The sequence below is a fragment of the Sminthopsis crassicaudata genome, chromosome 2 (assembly GCF_048593235.1).
Source record: "Sminthopsis crassicaudata isolate SCR6 chromosome 2, ASM4859323v1, whole genome shotgun sequence".
In the NCBI taxonomy this organism is placed as follows: domain Eukaryota; kingdom Metazoa; phylum Chordata; class Mammalia; order Dasyuromorphia; family Dasyuridae; genus Sminthopsis; species Sminthopsis crassicaudata.
Window position 1 is genome coordinate 466930733 of NC_133618.1, and position 17018 is coordinate 466947750.

Consider the following 17018-nt stretch of genomic DNA (forward strand, 5'->3'; position numbering starts at 1 on the left):
TACAAATGCAGGATGCAGAATCCTATAAAAGAGATCAGGTATTTTACTGGACTACAAGATAAGCATGAATCAATAATATGACATGATAGCCAAAAAAAGCTACTGTTATCCTTGGTTACATCAAGAGAGAGCTTAACAAGGGAGCAAATAGCATTAAGTGTATTCTGCTCTTGTCAGACCACACAGAGAATACAAATGTTCTGGGAATCAAATTTTAGAAAAGACAAGACAAACTGAGCCAAGATCATAAGAGGATTAGAAAACATGCATAATGGAGATCAGTTGAAGGATCTGGAAAGAAATCCTAGAAAGACAACACAGGTAACTAACTGCCTTTAAGTAATATTAAAGAGGGATATTTCTTGTACTTGGTCCTGGAAGTCAGAACTAAGGGTTTCCAGTTATAAAAAGGTACACTTTAATTGCAAGTAGGAAAACCTTGCTAATGATGAAAGTAATTGGAATGAGCTTCTTCTAGGAGATGAGGTCTTCAAAAAAAAGGCTACACAAAACTCTATATAGAAAATTCTTGGTCAAAGGTAAGAATTGTACTCTAAGATCTTATCCAGTTCTTAAATTCCACAATCAGCACATGGATCAGGAGGACGCAGGATATTGTGTGTTAGAAAGAACCTAACACTAGAGAGAATTGTGTGCCCACATAGCGTCTCTTACCTTTCCTGTTCATCCCCATCTGCAGGCACTTGAGCAGGCGGCAATACTGACATCGATTCCGCTGTTTCCGGGACATAACACAATTCTTGTCACGACTGCATCTGTATACCCGCTTGTTACAAATGCTCCTCTTGAAAAACCCTTTGCAGCCTTCACAGGAAATGATACCATAGTGCAATCCTGTAGCTCTGTCTCCACAGATAAGACAAGTTCTTTGTTCGGCTCGATCATCTGAAACAGAAACTTAAGAAAAAAAAGTTCACGGTAAAAAGAGCTAAACAAAGATTTAAAGAGCATGGTATTGCCCCAGGTATTTCTCCCCCAAGAATCCCATCCCAAATTTAAGGAAATGCCAGAGTCTGGTACGTACTCTGGAAAATCCAATGATTGTTTGCCCTACCTCTTCAAAAAAGACTATGACTCTCCTGCATTTTGTGAGAAAACTCTTTAGTCTCTACTTCTCTTCTTAATCCATTTCGATTATGTTTCCAGCCTCATCATTCAATTGAAATTATTCCCTCTAAAGTCACCAAAGAATTCTTAAGTGCCAAATCAAATAACCTTTTCTCAATCCTCAGTCTTCTTGATTTTTCTTTGACTTAAGACAATGCTGATCAATTAATTAATAAACTAAACATTTAAGAGCCTATATGAAACAGGCACTCTGCTAAGCACTGAGGATATGAGGCAAGAAATAATGTCTTCTTTAACGAACTTTTAAAACCTCATAGGGGAGACAATATGCAAACAAATATAAACAAAGCAAGCTATATGCCATACATATCATATATGTATTATATACCATACATAGGAGATCATTATCAGAGGAGAGGACCTGGAATTAAGAAGGGTCCAGGAAGGCTTTCTGTATAAGTTGGCATTTCAATTGGGACTTAAAAGAAGCTCAAGAAGTCAGTAGAAGCAGAGGAACAAAAGAGGGGGAGTGTTTCAAGCACAGGTAGATAGCCAGATAAACTACCTGGAGCTCAGAGATAGAATGTCTTGTTCACAGAACAGCAATGTGCCAGTGTAACTGAATCTAAAAATATATGGAAGGGAATAAAATATAAGAAAACTAAAAAATTAAGAGGGGACTAGGTTCTGGAGAGCTCTGAATTCCAAACAGAGCATTTTGGTATTTGATCCAAGAAACAACAGGATCATAGATATACTGGAGTTTAGGGGACTGCTATGACCAGACCTGTGCTTTAGGTTGAATGTAGGATGGAGTGAAGAGACTTGAGAATAGGCTGACCTACCAAAAGATTATCGAAATAATCCAGGTGTGAAGTGATAATGATCTATATTAGAGTGGTGTCAGTGTTAGCGAGAGAAGGGGATGTATTCCAGAGATATTGCAAAGATGAAATCAACATGTTTTGGCAACAGTTTGAATATGGGGCTGAGTGAGAGATAATGAGGAATCCAAGATGATTCCTGGGTTGGGAGCCTGAGGAACTGGGAAAATGATTTCCTTGGTTGGTTGAATCCTTCTCCAGAACATGTCCTCTGAGCCATAGGAGTCTGTTGGGGTTTCTATCATGTCTTGTTCTTCCTCTATACTATTTTAATTAGTGATTTTATCAGTTCCTATGTATTTAATTATCTTCTATTTGTTGATTCCCAAATCTACCTACCTAGATATATATCTTAAACTTAATATGTTCAAAATGAAACTCATTATCTTTTCCCCAATTCCGTCTCCCTTACATATTCCTAAAGCATACATTATTCTTCCAGTCACACAGACTTACCTAGGTTTCATCTTCAACACCTCCCTATCTTTCTCACTTGTTCCCCTTGTTTTCCCAACCCCAATCTGTTTCCAAGGCTTGCTGATTTCACCTTTTCAATGTCTCTCAAATATGTTTCCTCTGATACTAAAAACACCCCAGTACAGGCCTCCATTATCTCCTAATTGAACGACTGCCATAGCTAGATGGGAGGAGGGGCAATCAACTTGCCACAAGTCTTTCCCCACTTTAGTCCATCTTCCATTGAGCTATAAAGTGATCACCTAAAGTCACAGATCTGACTGTATCACTCACAGAATATATGTATGAAACTCTCTAAGATCTCCCGGATCAAATGCAACATCCTCTATTTGACATTCAAAGCTCTATACAATTCAGCTGCCTTCCTCTACAATTTTCTTACACTTTGCATGCCCTTTCTTTCTTTCTTTTTGTTTGTTTTTTTCCCCCCTGAGGCTGGGGTTAATTGACTTGCCCAGGGTCACACAGCTAGGAAGAGTTAAGTGTCTGAGACCACATTTGAACTCGGGTCCTCCTGAATTCAGGGCTGGTGCTCTATCCACTGCACCACCTAGCCACCCCACCTCACATATCTTTCAATCCAAAAACATTTTGCCTCCTTGCTATTTCATGAACAAAACATTCTTTCTCTTGGCTCGGGACATTTTCTGTTTATTCCCCATACCTAGCCAAGGCAAACCTCTAGAGGAAGACATATAGATATGCATTCTTGATCCCCCCCAATCCCCTTAAGTTTTTATCATTATCTCATCAGTTTCTCCCAATCTACCAGTTCTGTCCCTGCTGCCTACAAACATTCCTATCTGTCCTCCATTCTTAAAAACCTATACTTGATTTTTACCAGCACAGCTAGTTTCTGTCCTGCATGTATCCCCCTCTTCCCAGCTATACTTCTTTGACAAAATTGGATATACTTGCTGCCTCCTCTTCTTCCACTTGAATCTAAATCCTCTGTAGCATGGCTTTCAAACTCATCATTCAACTTAACTACTCCCCAGAGATCTTCTAAATCCCCAAATGTAATGCTCCCCTCCCCCAATAATCAGTTTTCTTTGCCTTCTCTGATGATCACCTTTTATCAGATATGTTCTTTTCTCTTCAATTTCAGGACACTGTTATTATTGATTTTTCTACCTTTCTGATGGCAACTTTTCAGTCTTCTTTGCTAGTTCTGTGGTTATCCTTCACAGCTCGGTCCCGGGCCATTTTCTATTCTTCTCTACTATCTTGTTTGTTGATGTCATCTATTACTGTGGGTTTAATAATCAACTATGTGGACAATTCCCATTCTCTACATATTTAACCTTAACTTCATTGAGTTCCAGTTTCAAAATAGCAACTGCCTTTTAAACATCTCAAATTGGATGCCCTAATAGCATCTCAAAACACACAAAAATCTAAATAATCTTATTCACCTTTCCCAACTTTTCTCTCTTTTAAACCCTATTATTTTTATTTTTTTCCCTCTGCCCCTTGTACCTCTCTCACCCACTGAGAAATCAAGAGAAATAAAAACCATTATAAATATGTAAAGACATATAAAATAGATTTCTATTTATTATCTTTATAATACTGCTGTTACTATATAAATCACCCTCTGGCTCTGCTCACTTAACTCTACATGGGCTCATTTTGTCTTCCCAGGTTTTTCTGCAACCATCCACTCCATTTCCAGAAGGGGAAAAAGCAAGAAAGAAATAGAAATAATGCTGGATAAAAGAGTATGTACAATTTAATACCTTTTTGGACCAGTTCCAAAAAGCTTTTCAGAATGGTTGCACTAGTTTACACCTTTCACCAATTGCACTTGTATTTGTACTCTGATTCTATCATAATGTCTCTATCTAGAGGAGGCTGGCATGTAACACCATAAGTTCTTTAGAATTGTGATTGGTCATTTCATTGATCAGTTATTAAGTCTTTCAGAATTATCTTTATAATACTGCTGTTACTATATAAATCACCCTCTGGCTCTGCTCACTTCACTCTACATGGGCTCATTTTGTCTTCCCAGGTTTTTCTGCAACCATCCACTCCATTATTCTTACAGCATAATGGTATTCTACTTTTATATACCATAACCTGTTTAGTCAGTCCTCAATTAATAGGTATCCTTTCATTTTCCAGTTCTTTGCTACCACAAAAAAGCTGCTATAGATATTTTTGTACATTATGAGCCCATTCCCTCTTATTTTGATCTCTTTGGGATATAAGAACAAGTAAACTAGTAGCAGCAATACTGGATCAAGTTTAATAGTTTCTTGGGAATAATGCCAAATTGCTTTCCAGAATAGTTGAACTAGATCACAGCTCTACCAAGAGTTCATTAGTCTACCCATTTTCCTATATTCCTCCAGGATGTTTTTTTTTTTTTTTTTTTTTAATAGTCAAGGTAATGCCAAGGTAATGGGTATGAATTGGTTGATTTAATGTACGTCTTTTTAATCACTCCAAATACGACACATGTAGCTAAGACTCATCATTTCTCCACTCATTCAACTAGTTCAGGTTCTCATCATCTCATATAGAGACTATAGTGGAATGGCCTGTTTATTGGTTTCCATGCCTAAAATCCCTCTCTACTCCAATCCATCCTCCATTCAGCTGTCAGTATTTTTCCCTAATATATAAAATGTGACCATGTTAGTCTCCCTTATACCTCTAATGCTAGGGGTTGCCTACTATCTCTAAGATCAAATATAACAGACTCTTTGTGTTTAAAGTTATTCCTCATTCCTGGAATACTCTTATCCCTGCTAACTTGCTTTCCTGGCTTCTTTTAAGATAGTTCAAATCCCACCTTCTCCAAGCGGTCCTTCCCTATCTTTTCCATAGCTTGTGATGTCCCTCTAAGAATCTTGGGGGACACATCCCAACATTCCCTAAATTCCCTTTGATCTTCTATCTACTTTCTATCTATACTTACATTAACTTAAGAGGTCTTGAAGAATAGGGTCTGTGGATACATGTTTGCCTTTCTTGTATCCTCAGTGCTCAGCATATTGACTGGCATGTAATAAAGCACTTAATATGATTGATTTACAATAAGCAAACAAATCCACAAACCAGGTACTTCTGACACTGAGGATCTGGATTCTGTGTCTTGTTTCAGTAATATAAATTTCAGAAAACAAGTCTGAGCAGGATGGTAGGGTAGGATGATGAGGCCTAGTGAAGTCTCCCTCAAATGCATATCAGAAGTCCAAGATGGATGCTGAGTTACTAGAGGCTAGGATAAAAAGACCAAAACAAAACAAAACAAAACAAAAGTGAAATATGTTGAGACCTTGCCCTATAGTTAATATTATTTGTGAATTTCTGTGCCTCTCTTGGGACCAGTTTATCCAAATACAGCTCAGAGAGTTAGAGCTGTATTCCTAAATATATACAAATTTATGGAAATGAACTGTTAGTCTATGCTTACTTATAGGTCATTAAGCAGGGAATTATGACTTTATCACAATACTAGGACCAGTAGTAAGTGATTATGAATCTGTTCCCAGATTAAACATGAAATTGCCTATAGCTTCACTAGTCTGCAATCTAATAAATTACAAGCAATTGAGGAAGAAGGCATACTTGGAGGATAATCTTATTTGGGGGAGAAAGGACTTCTCTATGGTAATGAGAGGTGGAGGCTCTATGTACTACAGTAATGGTAATTAACATGTGGAGGAATAACCTTTAATGACTTAACTTAAATAATGTGAAAATGATTTTGAGTACCCAGGGGTTAAGTTGAAAGGGCCAAAGACCTGGCAAAAGAAAGCAGGTTTTGAGGACAAGTTCAGTCTATTCACAGAATCATAAAATCATAGATTTAGGGTTGGAATACACCTCAAAAGGTCATCTAGTCCAAAAAGCCTAATTTTACAGATGAGGAAATTGAGGCCAAGAATTTGACTAAGGTCACTCAGATAAGAAGTTATAGTCAAGATCTGAATCTAAGTCCTAGTATACCACACCCAACATTCTTTCCTCTGTACAGCATTGTCTTCCTAATTCATAGTACCACAGGGCTAGTCATTAAGTAACAATATTTTCTCCCCACTAAGACCACCTGAAGAGGCATAGGCAAGCATATATATTAATTGAGAGTAAACCTACACTGATTAAGTCATTAATTTTTTTTTTGAATGTTGGAGGTTTATTTTGGCTTAATTTAACTTATCTTATAGATGCCTAGAATTCAGAGTTGGAAGTCCTTAGGGATCATCCAGGACACCTGCCTAATTTTGTGTTATTCAAGATGGCAAAAAAAAGACACAACAAAATTTTGGGTGAAAAATGTGTTGTGGAAAGAGTATTTAGAAGTGAATTCAGAGTTTTGGATTTAAGTCCTGGATGTGCCGTTTATCACTCACGTGACATTGATCAAGTTACAATTTCTTTAGGTCTCACTTTCCTCCTCTATAAAATGAACTAGTTGAAATGACACCTAAGGATTTAGACTTTGGGGCCTCAGAAATCAAATATAGTCTTCTTACCACTATTCAATTCAAACATTTATTAAGTTATGTGACTATATCACATATGTCACTATGCGACTGATTTTGTGTAGGACACTGTATACTCAGTTTAGATAAAACATAGTCCCTGTCTTCATATGTCTCCATGTATTATTGTTCAGTTAAGGACATTAGAATGCTGTAAAACTCTTCAAATAAACAGATATTTGATTATTGATTATACTGTTGTAGCTTACCTCTCCTTGCTACCTATTACCATCTTAGCTGGCTTTTCCCCACGTTATTTATTGATATGATTCTCCCCCCCCCCCACCGCCCATTCTCCATACAACATTAGCATGAGAAATAAAGAAGTGATTCAAAGTAAACACCATTCAGTGCAGACCTATTTATTAGTTGTCTACACAGATTCCCATGACTGCTTCATGGGGTTTCTTTTAACTGTAGTTAATGAAGAACAGAATGAAGATCAAAGACCAGAGACATACTTTTTATGTGGTATGTAGATATTGTGTTACCTCAGATTCCTGTCTTTTTTTTTTTAAATAACTTCAAACATTTTCATTTAAACATCATGCTTCATATCTTACATCAATAAAAGTCATTATGTCTTAGCAGATTAGGAAATACATAAGACATTCAAAACCACTAGGCAGAGTCCAGTGAACAGGCCAATTTTGGAAGCCCAATTTTTGTCAAATTTTAGGAAAGACAACTGCCAAATCACTTCTCTTTCTCTGGGCCTCAATTTTCTTATTTATAAAATGAATGAATCAGAGTAGATGATCTCAAAAGTCCTTCCTTCTTCCCCCAATCTAAACCCTACATTCCTATAAACTAAAGTCCAAGATAACTGAAAAGCTATCATATACAGATCTGACCACATAAATCTCATGTACAAGGCAATTCCAGTAGCGTCTCTAGGATAAACTCCTCACTTTGGCCTTTGAAAGCTTACACAACAAATTCCCACCCAATCTTTCCATTCTCATTGCAAATTACTCTCATTCCCCCATCCAGCCAAATCTGCCTTTTCTCTCAGTGTCTAGGTCCTGACCATCCCACAAGGTTGGAATGCACTTCCTCCTTACCTACACCCAGGAGTCCCTCTTTTAATAGGAAGAGGAAACATGATTAAGCTTAAGAACTGTTTTTTTACATAAAGCTTTTCCTTATTCTCTCAACTATTAAGTATTCTTTATTCTAAACTACCTTGAACTTAACTTTTTTGTACAGATTTGTATTTATTCACACTACTAATGTTAGTACATATCTGTTGTCTTCCCCATTAGAACAAAAACACTTTGAGAATAGAGATTAATTCTTTATACTTTTAGAAAGTAGCATCTGACACAATGCCTGGCACACAGTAAATGCTTAATAAATAATAAATATTGGTAGACTGGTGTACGATAAATAATTTCTATGAGGCACAAAGAGAATTTATTTGCCCAAGTTTTAAATAAAAAGGATTCATCCTTTATATATTAGCTTAGCTTACTCATAAGCACTTGATATTCTTCTATTTGACTAGATCTAACTTTATTTGTGTGAAAAGTGTGTGGTAATTGTGTTCATATGGTTCCTGACTTTGTCTTGGCAGGTAGACTCTCAAATATTTTAAATTACCTATATTATTTTAAATGGATTTTTTCTTAGTATCTCTTTGTTGGGGATTTACAACCATCTGACACACCAGAATGAGACACATACAAATACCCAGAGACATACTAGCAGGTCAAACCGAACTTATATTGCAATAGAATCTATTATTTTGTTGTCTAGAATGATGGCCTTAAACTTAAATAGAAACATGGGTTACTGATTTGTATTAAGAGAATCCTGCTGGACACACACTGGTTTAGTTTTAAATTTTGTAATATTACTTATGTTTTATTATATGTTTCACTTATCTTGTTAAATGTTTCTCAGTTACTTCTTAATCTGGTTCCTTTGGCAGTGTTTGCTACCTTTAGTCTAGCCCACTGAAAGGTCAAATGACTTGCCCAAGATTAAGCTACTATGTGAAACAGCTGTACAATTGTATATAAATATGGAACAAGTTTTACTGAGTAATAGTAGAATAAAAATTGATGTCCACCTCAGTGATCAGTCTCATTGTATTAACAAAGGAATTATACAATAGTCCCTTTACCAAATCTTAGAGGATATTTTAAAATGTAAATTATTGTGTTCTTAGAACTTAAATATTCCCCATTAGACAAAATCTGGCTAATGCAGATTTGAACAAAAGCTTCGGTGGGCAAATATAGTGATTGTTGGTAATAGCTAACAAAGGGAAGGAAGAGAAAGCTGGACAATGGATAAATGTTAACCTAGATGGAACTCTACCCTCTACTTCCACAGTGTACCACTTCTTTCATAATATATTTTAAACAATTCTTCCAAGTACAACCAACTGGGATATAGTGTAAAGAGTACCTAATGTAAGAATCAAAAGATTTGAGTTCATGTTGTGGCTCTCCTTACTTCTTTGAGCTTGAGTTTCTTCATCTATCAAATGAGGGATTTAGATGAGCTATCTAAGACCTCTTTTAGTTCTAATATTGTGTGTTTCTAAGACAAAAGCTATAATAAAAGTACAAAGAGACAGCTGGGTATAATGGAAAGAGTCATGACCAAAATCAGTAAAACCAACCTAGACCCTCTGACTATTCTATTCACTTTTTTATGAGGACTCAATGACATTAGGGCTTCAAGATGGCATGTTTCTTCTCTGCCTATTAGCATGTATATAATTCATCCTTGTGCAATCTCTTCCAAATCATCAACTACTTGTACCTTCCTATGTTTCTCTTATCTTTTGTGTTATCATTTTAAAGTGTCCATTAAGTTCTCGCTATTTCATTAAGGACTTATACCATCCAGATATGCAGAACCTGATTATGAACCAAGCACAAATCCATATAAGCCCAATTAGAACCTCAAAGAAAAAAAATTCTGGCTATAAGGAATAGAATAATATTTGGAAGAAATGAAATACAAAATAGGTAACTAAGAAGGAAAAAAAGTAGCAAGAATGAATAACTTAAGGTAATAAATCTTACTCAAGAATTATATCCAACAACTTGAAAATCAGAGTGGGAAAAAATAGAAACTGACTCCATGAGAAAACAAGAAATATTAAAATGAAAAAGACTAATAAATTATAAGGTGTATATTATTATACATCTTATTTAAGATAACCAGGAACAGGTCCAACAAAAATAGTTTTTAGATATCTATCATATTACCAGAAAATCATGATGTCATCCATGAAAAAAAGCTCAAATACCATAACACCAAAAGTCATAAATGAAATCTAGATTTCTTAGTACCACAGGGCAAAATAGCAAAAGAATACATTGATTGTGTCCTTAAAAAACATTCTTTTTTTGTTTTTAGGACTATCATTTAATTTCAGAGTTTCCAGGTCAAAGAAAAATACTGCAAACTGCCAAAAAAGAGTTCAAGTACTGAGCAGCCAATCACTATCCTATAAGATTTGGCCTATGTGCTTCAAGATGTAATAAGCAAAACCAAAGAAACAAAAATACATATCTAAATGATATACTTAGAAAACCCAAGGAAGTAGCATGAAGATGGTAGAGTAGAGGAAGCATTTTTTCTTAGCTCTGGCAGGACTCCAAAAAATGTATCAAATCAAATTCTGACTGGGAAAGACTAGAAAATGCCACATTATGAGTCATTTCTCTAGCACAGGAAAGCATAAAGAGACAGACAAATCAAGAGACACTGCAGTGGAGACTAGATAAGAGTACATATGTCAGTGACATGGAACATTCAAGAGGCCAGAGCTAAAAATTTTAGCAGGTAGATATAGCACCAGGACAAGAAAGTACTAGGGCAGAAAGATTTCAAGAGAACTCTGAACTACTGTTGAGTATAGTACTGGGTACTATCTTGCACCCCTGTTCTTCATTACTTAGTTCCAGATTAGAGAGATCTAAGGCACAGGAGTAAGAGAGTAAGCAAGCATGGGCCTAGCTATAAACTGAGCAAGAAACAAGTTCTAGCAACATATAACTATGTGATTCTAAGCCTAGAAGCAGAATAGCAACTTAATACTAGCCTTAGTCTAGCATATAAGTTAACAACAACAACAACAACAAAAAACCCAGAGGAAAAAAATCCTCCACTAATAAGTAATCAGCAGTTCAGTAAATCGGAACCTGTAGAAGCTCTTAGAGTGACTAAATCTACCAGCTGTCTACTGAAGTCATGTTCAAACCTGGAACTTGCAGAGCTCAGACCAGAAAGATAGTAAATAGATCTTTCTCTGGATCACACCATTTTAGAAGTAGTGAAAACTTGCAGATTCCCAGAGCTGAAAAGCAGAAGGATGTAAAAGAACCAACTCTCAGGCAAGATATCACCCCTTCTGCAGCAAAGAAATGTGCAGAACTCAGATTTAACAAAATCTGAAGTCAAGAAATAGAAGGGATAATGAGCAAACACAAAAAGAACCCAACTAAAAAGAAATACTCTGGTGATAAGGAAACAAGAAATACAAACATAAGAGAAAAAAATAGATTGAAAATATCTTTAAGCAAAGCCTCAAAAAAGAAAAATACAGATCAGATACAAGCCCAAAAAGAATTCCTAGAAAAATTAAAAAGTTAAAAAGGAAAAGAACAAAAAAAAGACTTTAAAAATCAAATGAGAAGCTGTACCAGATCTTAAACTATTATAAAGCAGTGATCAACCAAATAATCTGGTACTGGCTAAGAAACAGAGTGGTAGATCACTGGAATAGATTAAGATATACATTATATTATAGTAAATCACCATAGCAGTGTAATATGTAATAAATCCAAAAATTCAAATTTTGGGAGCAAAAACTCATTATTTGACAAAAACTGTTGAGAAAACAGTATGATGTATGTGTGTATAGTATATGCATGTGGCTTGTGAAGCGCTATAAACAAGATATTATATTTGGTCCTGGAGGGAATACTATACATACACTATATACACACACATGTATATATAAAATGTCCCAAGCCAGAAAGAAAGAATTCAAGTGCTGTTATGATTACACAGGATTTCTCAGTCACTAAAAAAGGAATATGATATTCTAGAAAACAGGGAGGGTGGAAATGGAACTTTACTGAAATAGAGGAATTTCAAGCATTCTTATTGAAAAGATCAAAGCTGAACAGAAAATCTGATATTCAAACACCGAACATGAGAAGCATAAAAATGGTAAATGAGAGAGAAATAATAGCTTAAACTGTTTATATTCTTATTTGGGGAGATGACATATAACTTATAACTTTATAATCACTAAAGGGTCTTGGGAAGAGCCAGATTATTGAGAAGGCACAGTGATGATGCTGATGATCTTGAAATAATAATGGAAGGATAGGTAGAGGAATGCATATGGGGAGTAGGGAGAAAGAAATGGAGAATAGGAAAAATTATCTCACATAAATGAACAAGGAAGAGTTTAGACAAGGGAAAAAGTCTGTGAGGGGAGAGGGAGAAGATGGAAAACAGACAAAACTTAAACCTCACTTTTATTTCAACTGGCTAAAGAAGGGAAGAATATACATATACACAAAGATGGGTACAGAAACTCATTTTATCCAACAGAATAGTAGAAGGGAAGAAATTAAGGAAAGAGAAAGGATAAAAGAGAAGATGGATTAAGGAAGAGTATCCTTTAAAAATGGGACAATGAAAGGGAAAAGAAGGTAAAATATTAAGAGAACAGGATGAAGAAAAACACAAGTAGCAATCATAATTATGAATGTGAATTAGATAAAGTCACTCATAAAATATAAGAGACTAGAAGACTGGATTAGAAACTACAATACAACAATATGTTATTTACAAGAAATATACTTTAAAAAGAAAACTATACATAAGAGTTAAATCAAAAGGCCAAAGCAAATTCTATTAAGCTTTAACTGAAGTATTAAAAAGGAGGGTGGAAGGGGGTGAGGGGGAAACAAACCAAAAAATAGCTTCAAAGGATGAAATTCAAGCTATCAACAACCACATTGGAAAAGTGCTCCAAATGGAAAAGGATCTTATGTATAGAAATATTTACAGCAACTTTTTTTTATAGTAGCCCAAAACTAAAAATAAATAAATAAATAAAATTGAGTAATGCTAAATATATCATGTCATATGAATGTAATAGAATATTAATGTGCCATAAGAAATTAAGAAAGGGGCAATTTCAAAGGAAAACAGAGCTACATGAACTGTATAGTAACCAAAAGCAGAATAATTTATATGATGACAACATTAGAAAGAAAAATTTCAAATACTTTAGAACTTGATCAATACAATGATAAACCACATGCCACTTTATGAACTGACATAAGATAACGCTGCCAAGACTGCCACACGTGCAGGATTTCCCTTGGATCTATTAACCCACCACAATCTCCTAAACAATCTACTGCAATAGCAAACCAGATAGTTAGCTATTTTGAATGTTTACTGGGTCAGATTTTAGGTAGGTTATACAATTTAAACTGAAATCAGCACTAGAATGATTAAAATGTAATTTGTTAAACACAATTTTAGACCTACAGAGGCTTAATATTAGAAGGAATTTCATACATACAATGTTAAAACACAGAATATTAGAGTTGACGAAGACCTTAAGACAAAATTTTAGAATCCAACTCACAAAATATCAGATAAAAATCACATCTGTGCAAGTGGTCTCATCTTACAAAGACATCAATATTCAGGGAGATGAAGTAATTTGGCCAAAATCACAGTTAGTGACCTATGAAAAACTGGAATCCATCTTTCCTGACTCATAAATCCAGAAGTCCTTTCATTAGACATAGCATTGCCACTCTGCAAATCCAAAGACATATAGAAAGATATGATTCAATTCATAACAGTAGAACACAGCTTATAACCTCTCTTAGGAAAGCAAATTATAGAATAAACCCATCCTTGTAATTTATTCCAAAGAAGTTCATGTAAGTCTTCTTTGGTTTAAACTGCCTTGCTTTTCAGCAATCACTAAAAAACTACTGAATTTAGTGGTTTTATCTATTGCTAAGATATTCCTTACAAAGAAAAAGAATATGGTTGCAATAGTGAATAATGACAAATTGGATATATGTAAGCTGTCTTTATCTCTATCCCTATATGGATTTTGTCCAATAGAAGAATAATTCGACTTGTTCTGCTTGGCCAAGGAAGACAGGATTAAAAACAAATGATGAAATATTTTGTCCCATAAGGAAGAGCTTCTTAACAATTAGAATTGTTCAACAAAGGCATGCTTGAACTGCCTCAGGAGATGATGAGTTCCATATGATTGTAAGTATCTATCTAAGCAGAAGCTGACTGACTACTTTTGGGGAATGCTGAAGAAGGGATCCACAATCAGGTACAAGCTGGACAAGAAACTCGCTAACATCTTATCCATTCCTGAGAGTCTATGGATTAATGAATTATGTGGATTAACACATGGCTTTTCCTCAGAACTATGACAGAGATCATAATGCAAAACTGTTTTCAAATTATGCACAGGTAAGATAAGACTTAGGAGATGGCATACGCTAATTTTTCAAATATCTGAAAGGGCTATCACAGGCAAGAAACAGGCTGATGATTCAGACTGTATCTATTTGGTGGGAATAGAAAAAATGGACAGAAAGAAGTTACAGAGAAGTAGCTTTTGGTTCAAATAATGAGAAATTTTCTAACAATGAGAATTATCTAAGAACAGAATTGGCTGCCTTGAGGTAATACACTATTAAAGATCTTCAAGAAGCTGAATGACCACCTGTTAGAGATGCTACAGACAGAATTCCTGCTTCAAGCTAGAGATGACCTCTACGGGTCTTTCTACCACTAAGATTCTTTGATAAACTTCACTGTAATTTTGTTCTTATACTAGCTATTAGTACAGAACTAGAACTGAATCTTCAATTGTATCTCTAAGTATATCTCAGAACCCCTTTCTAGTTCTGCATCTAAATTTCTGGAACCTCACTGGAAAACTAAAGAAATTGGGTCTTTTCAAATTAGGAAAATAACTCCATCAGAGGAATGGCAAGACAAAATGTGCTACATAAAAGAAATGGAATATTACTGTGCTGTAAGAGATCACAAGCAGGATGAAAAAAGAGGCAGGAAAAGACTTACACTAACACAAATTGAAGAAAACAGAGTCAGAAAAGCAATATAAATAACAATCACATCAATGTAAAGAATAATCAATAACAACAAAAAAAAAGTTGCAAAATTATAAAGAACAAGCTTGTTCAAATATTGGCTCAGACCCTTAACACTTACTAGCTAAGGTAACCCTGTGCAAGTCACAAGGATTAGGGGAGGAGGAAGAAGGGAGGAGAAAAGAAAGAACAACCTTGGTCCCAAAGAGGAGATTACAAGAAGTCTCCTTTATACTTTTGCAGGAGGTTCATAGATGAGGAATGTTGTATATAATACCATTTTTTTTTGTATTAATCAGTTTTGCTTTATGTGTTTTGGGGTTTTTTGTTGTTGTAATTGTTGGGTTTTTGGGTGAGGCAATTGTGTTAAGTGACTTGTCCAGGATCAATACAATTAGCATCAATTATCTGAGGTCAGATTTGAATTCTGGTATTCCTGATTACAGGGCCCAAATTCCATCCACTGTATCATCTAGCTGTTCTTGTATTAATCAGTTTTTGCATATTTTTATTCCTTATAATCTTTTGCTTTTAAAATTCACTGCTATAAGGGACAGCTCTCTGTAGGAGAATAAGGAGGGATATGGGAGAAAATAGTCCATGTAAAAACAAAAGATCAACAAAAATCTATTAAATTAAAAAAAAAAAAGAACTGCTCTAAATTGAAATGGGGAGACAAAAAGGGACAGAAAATAATCTAAACAGACTAGGCAATCACAAGATCAGTAGGAGATGGCAATATTAGTAGGAAGTCTACAAAGACAAGCAGGAATGATAGTTTCATTTATAAGAAAACTTATTTCATTCCTTCAAGGCCCGCAAAAGCAATTTATTCTAACCTCTTGTACTTCTAGAGTGTCAGCTTCGTATTTAAATAATAATATCAAACCCAAAACGTGATTTTTCAAGTCAAAACTTGATTACAGTTTGTGAAATACATTTTCTGAAAGACCAATGAAAAGTTATCCTAAGAGCCTTCCCAGAATGGAGGTAATCAGCTTTAAAGCTCTACCAGAGATCTTTTCAAAGCCAAGCAGAGCATTAGTAGAGAGGAACCAATCTGTTTAAATATGGAGAGTACCAGAAGAGTGGTGGGATAAAAGGATTTTTTTAAACCACAGTGACTTACAAACAATAGATAGGAAAAGATAGTGAACTGTGTTGGTAGAAGTGGTTATGTTGGCAGTATCTTGGGGATCCTTGATGCGTTTCCTCATAAGATTATATGATTTCTATAGCCTTCCAGGTCTAAATCCTGTCTTATGATCTTTTCTGGTTAATCAGTTTTACATTTTTTTTTTTTTTTCAGGTAAAAGGTAAGTTTGAAAAGCATGCTCAGACAGCATTTAAAATTCTGAATAACCTTCCCAGATGATAAGACAGCACACATAACAGATGTAAAAAAATAACAGCAGAATAAGGAAAGCAAGGCAGCTCAACTGTGAGGCCAGGAAAGCAACAGCTGCTACCAATATCTGGAACAAGGCCATCAGTCTCTCACTTTAAAGTGGCCTTTATAAAGCAGCATATAAAATCAGGAGAGTGGAGTAGACCTTTGGACTAATGATATTCCTTAACTAGTCACTTTAGTCCAGACTGTAAAGCTGAATGAACTACAGAGGAAAAAAATGGACAAAGCAGGTAAAAATCTCTGGAGAGAGAATGGTACTTGGGGAAGTCTTATCATCTGGATGATTTTTCCTTTTTCTCTAAATTTCTTTATTCTTCTAAATTGTCTGTGACTCTAGGGGGGAAATCTTATGCCTTGGTTTATACTAGACTGCTTGAAGCCACAAGCACAGAGATCATAAAAGACCATGGGATTGCAGTATTCAGACCTGAAAGAGACCTTGGAGATGGTCTAGGAAAGAAACCACAATTAAAGCAGTCTAGTTCATTTAAATATTAAGTAGCAAAGCCTG

General features: G+C 35.3%; 1 protein-coding gene across 3 annotated transcripts in view; it reads right to left on the reverse strand.

Annotated features, from left to right (window-relative positions):
• NR6A1 (nuclear receptor subfamily 6 group A member 1) overlaps nucleotides 1-17018 on the reverse strand; it is a 250333-nt gene that overhangs the window by 47185 nt on the left and 186130 nt on the right. For all 3 annotated transcript variants that reach the window (XM_074293063.1, XM_074293064.1, XM_074293062.1), the window contains one exon: nucleotides 676-918. In XM_074293063.1, the coding sequence (XP_074149164.1) occupies nucleotides 676-918 (243 nt within the window). The remainder of the gene's footprint in view (nucleotides 1-675; nucleotides 919-17018) is intronic.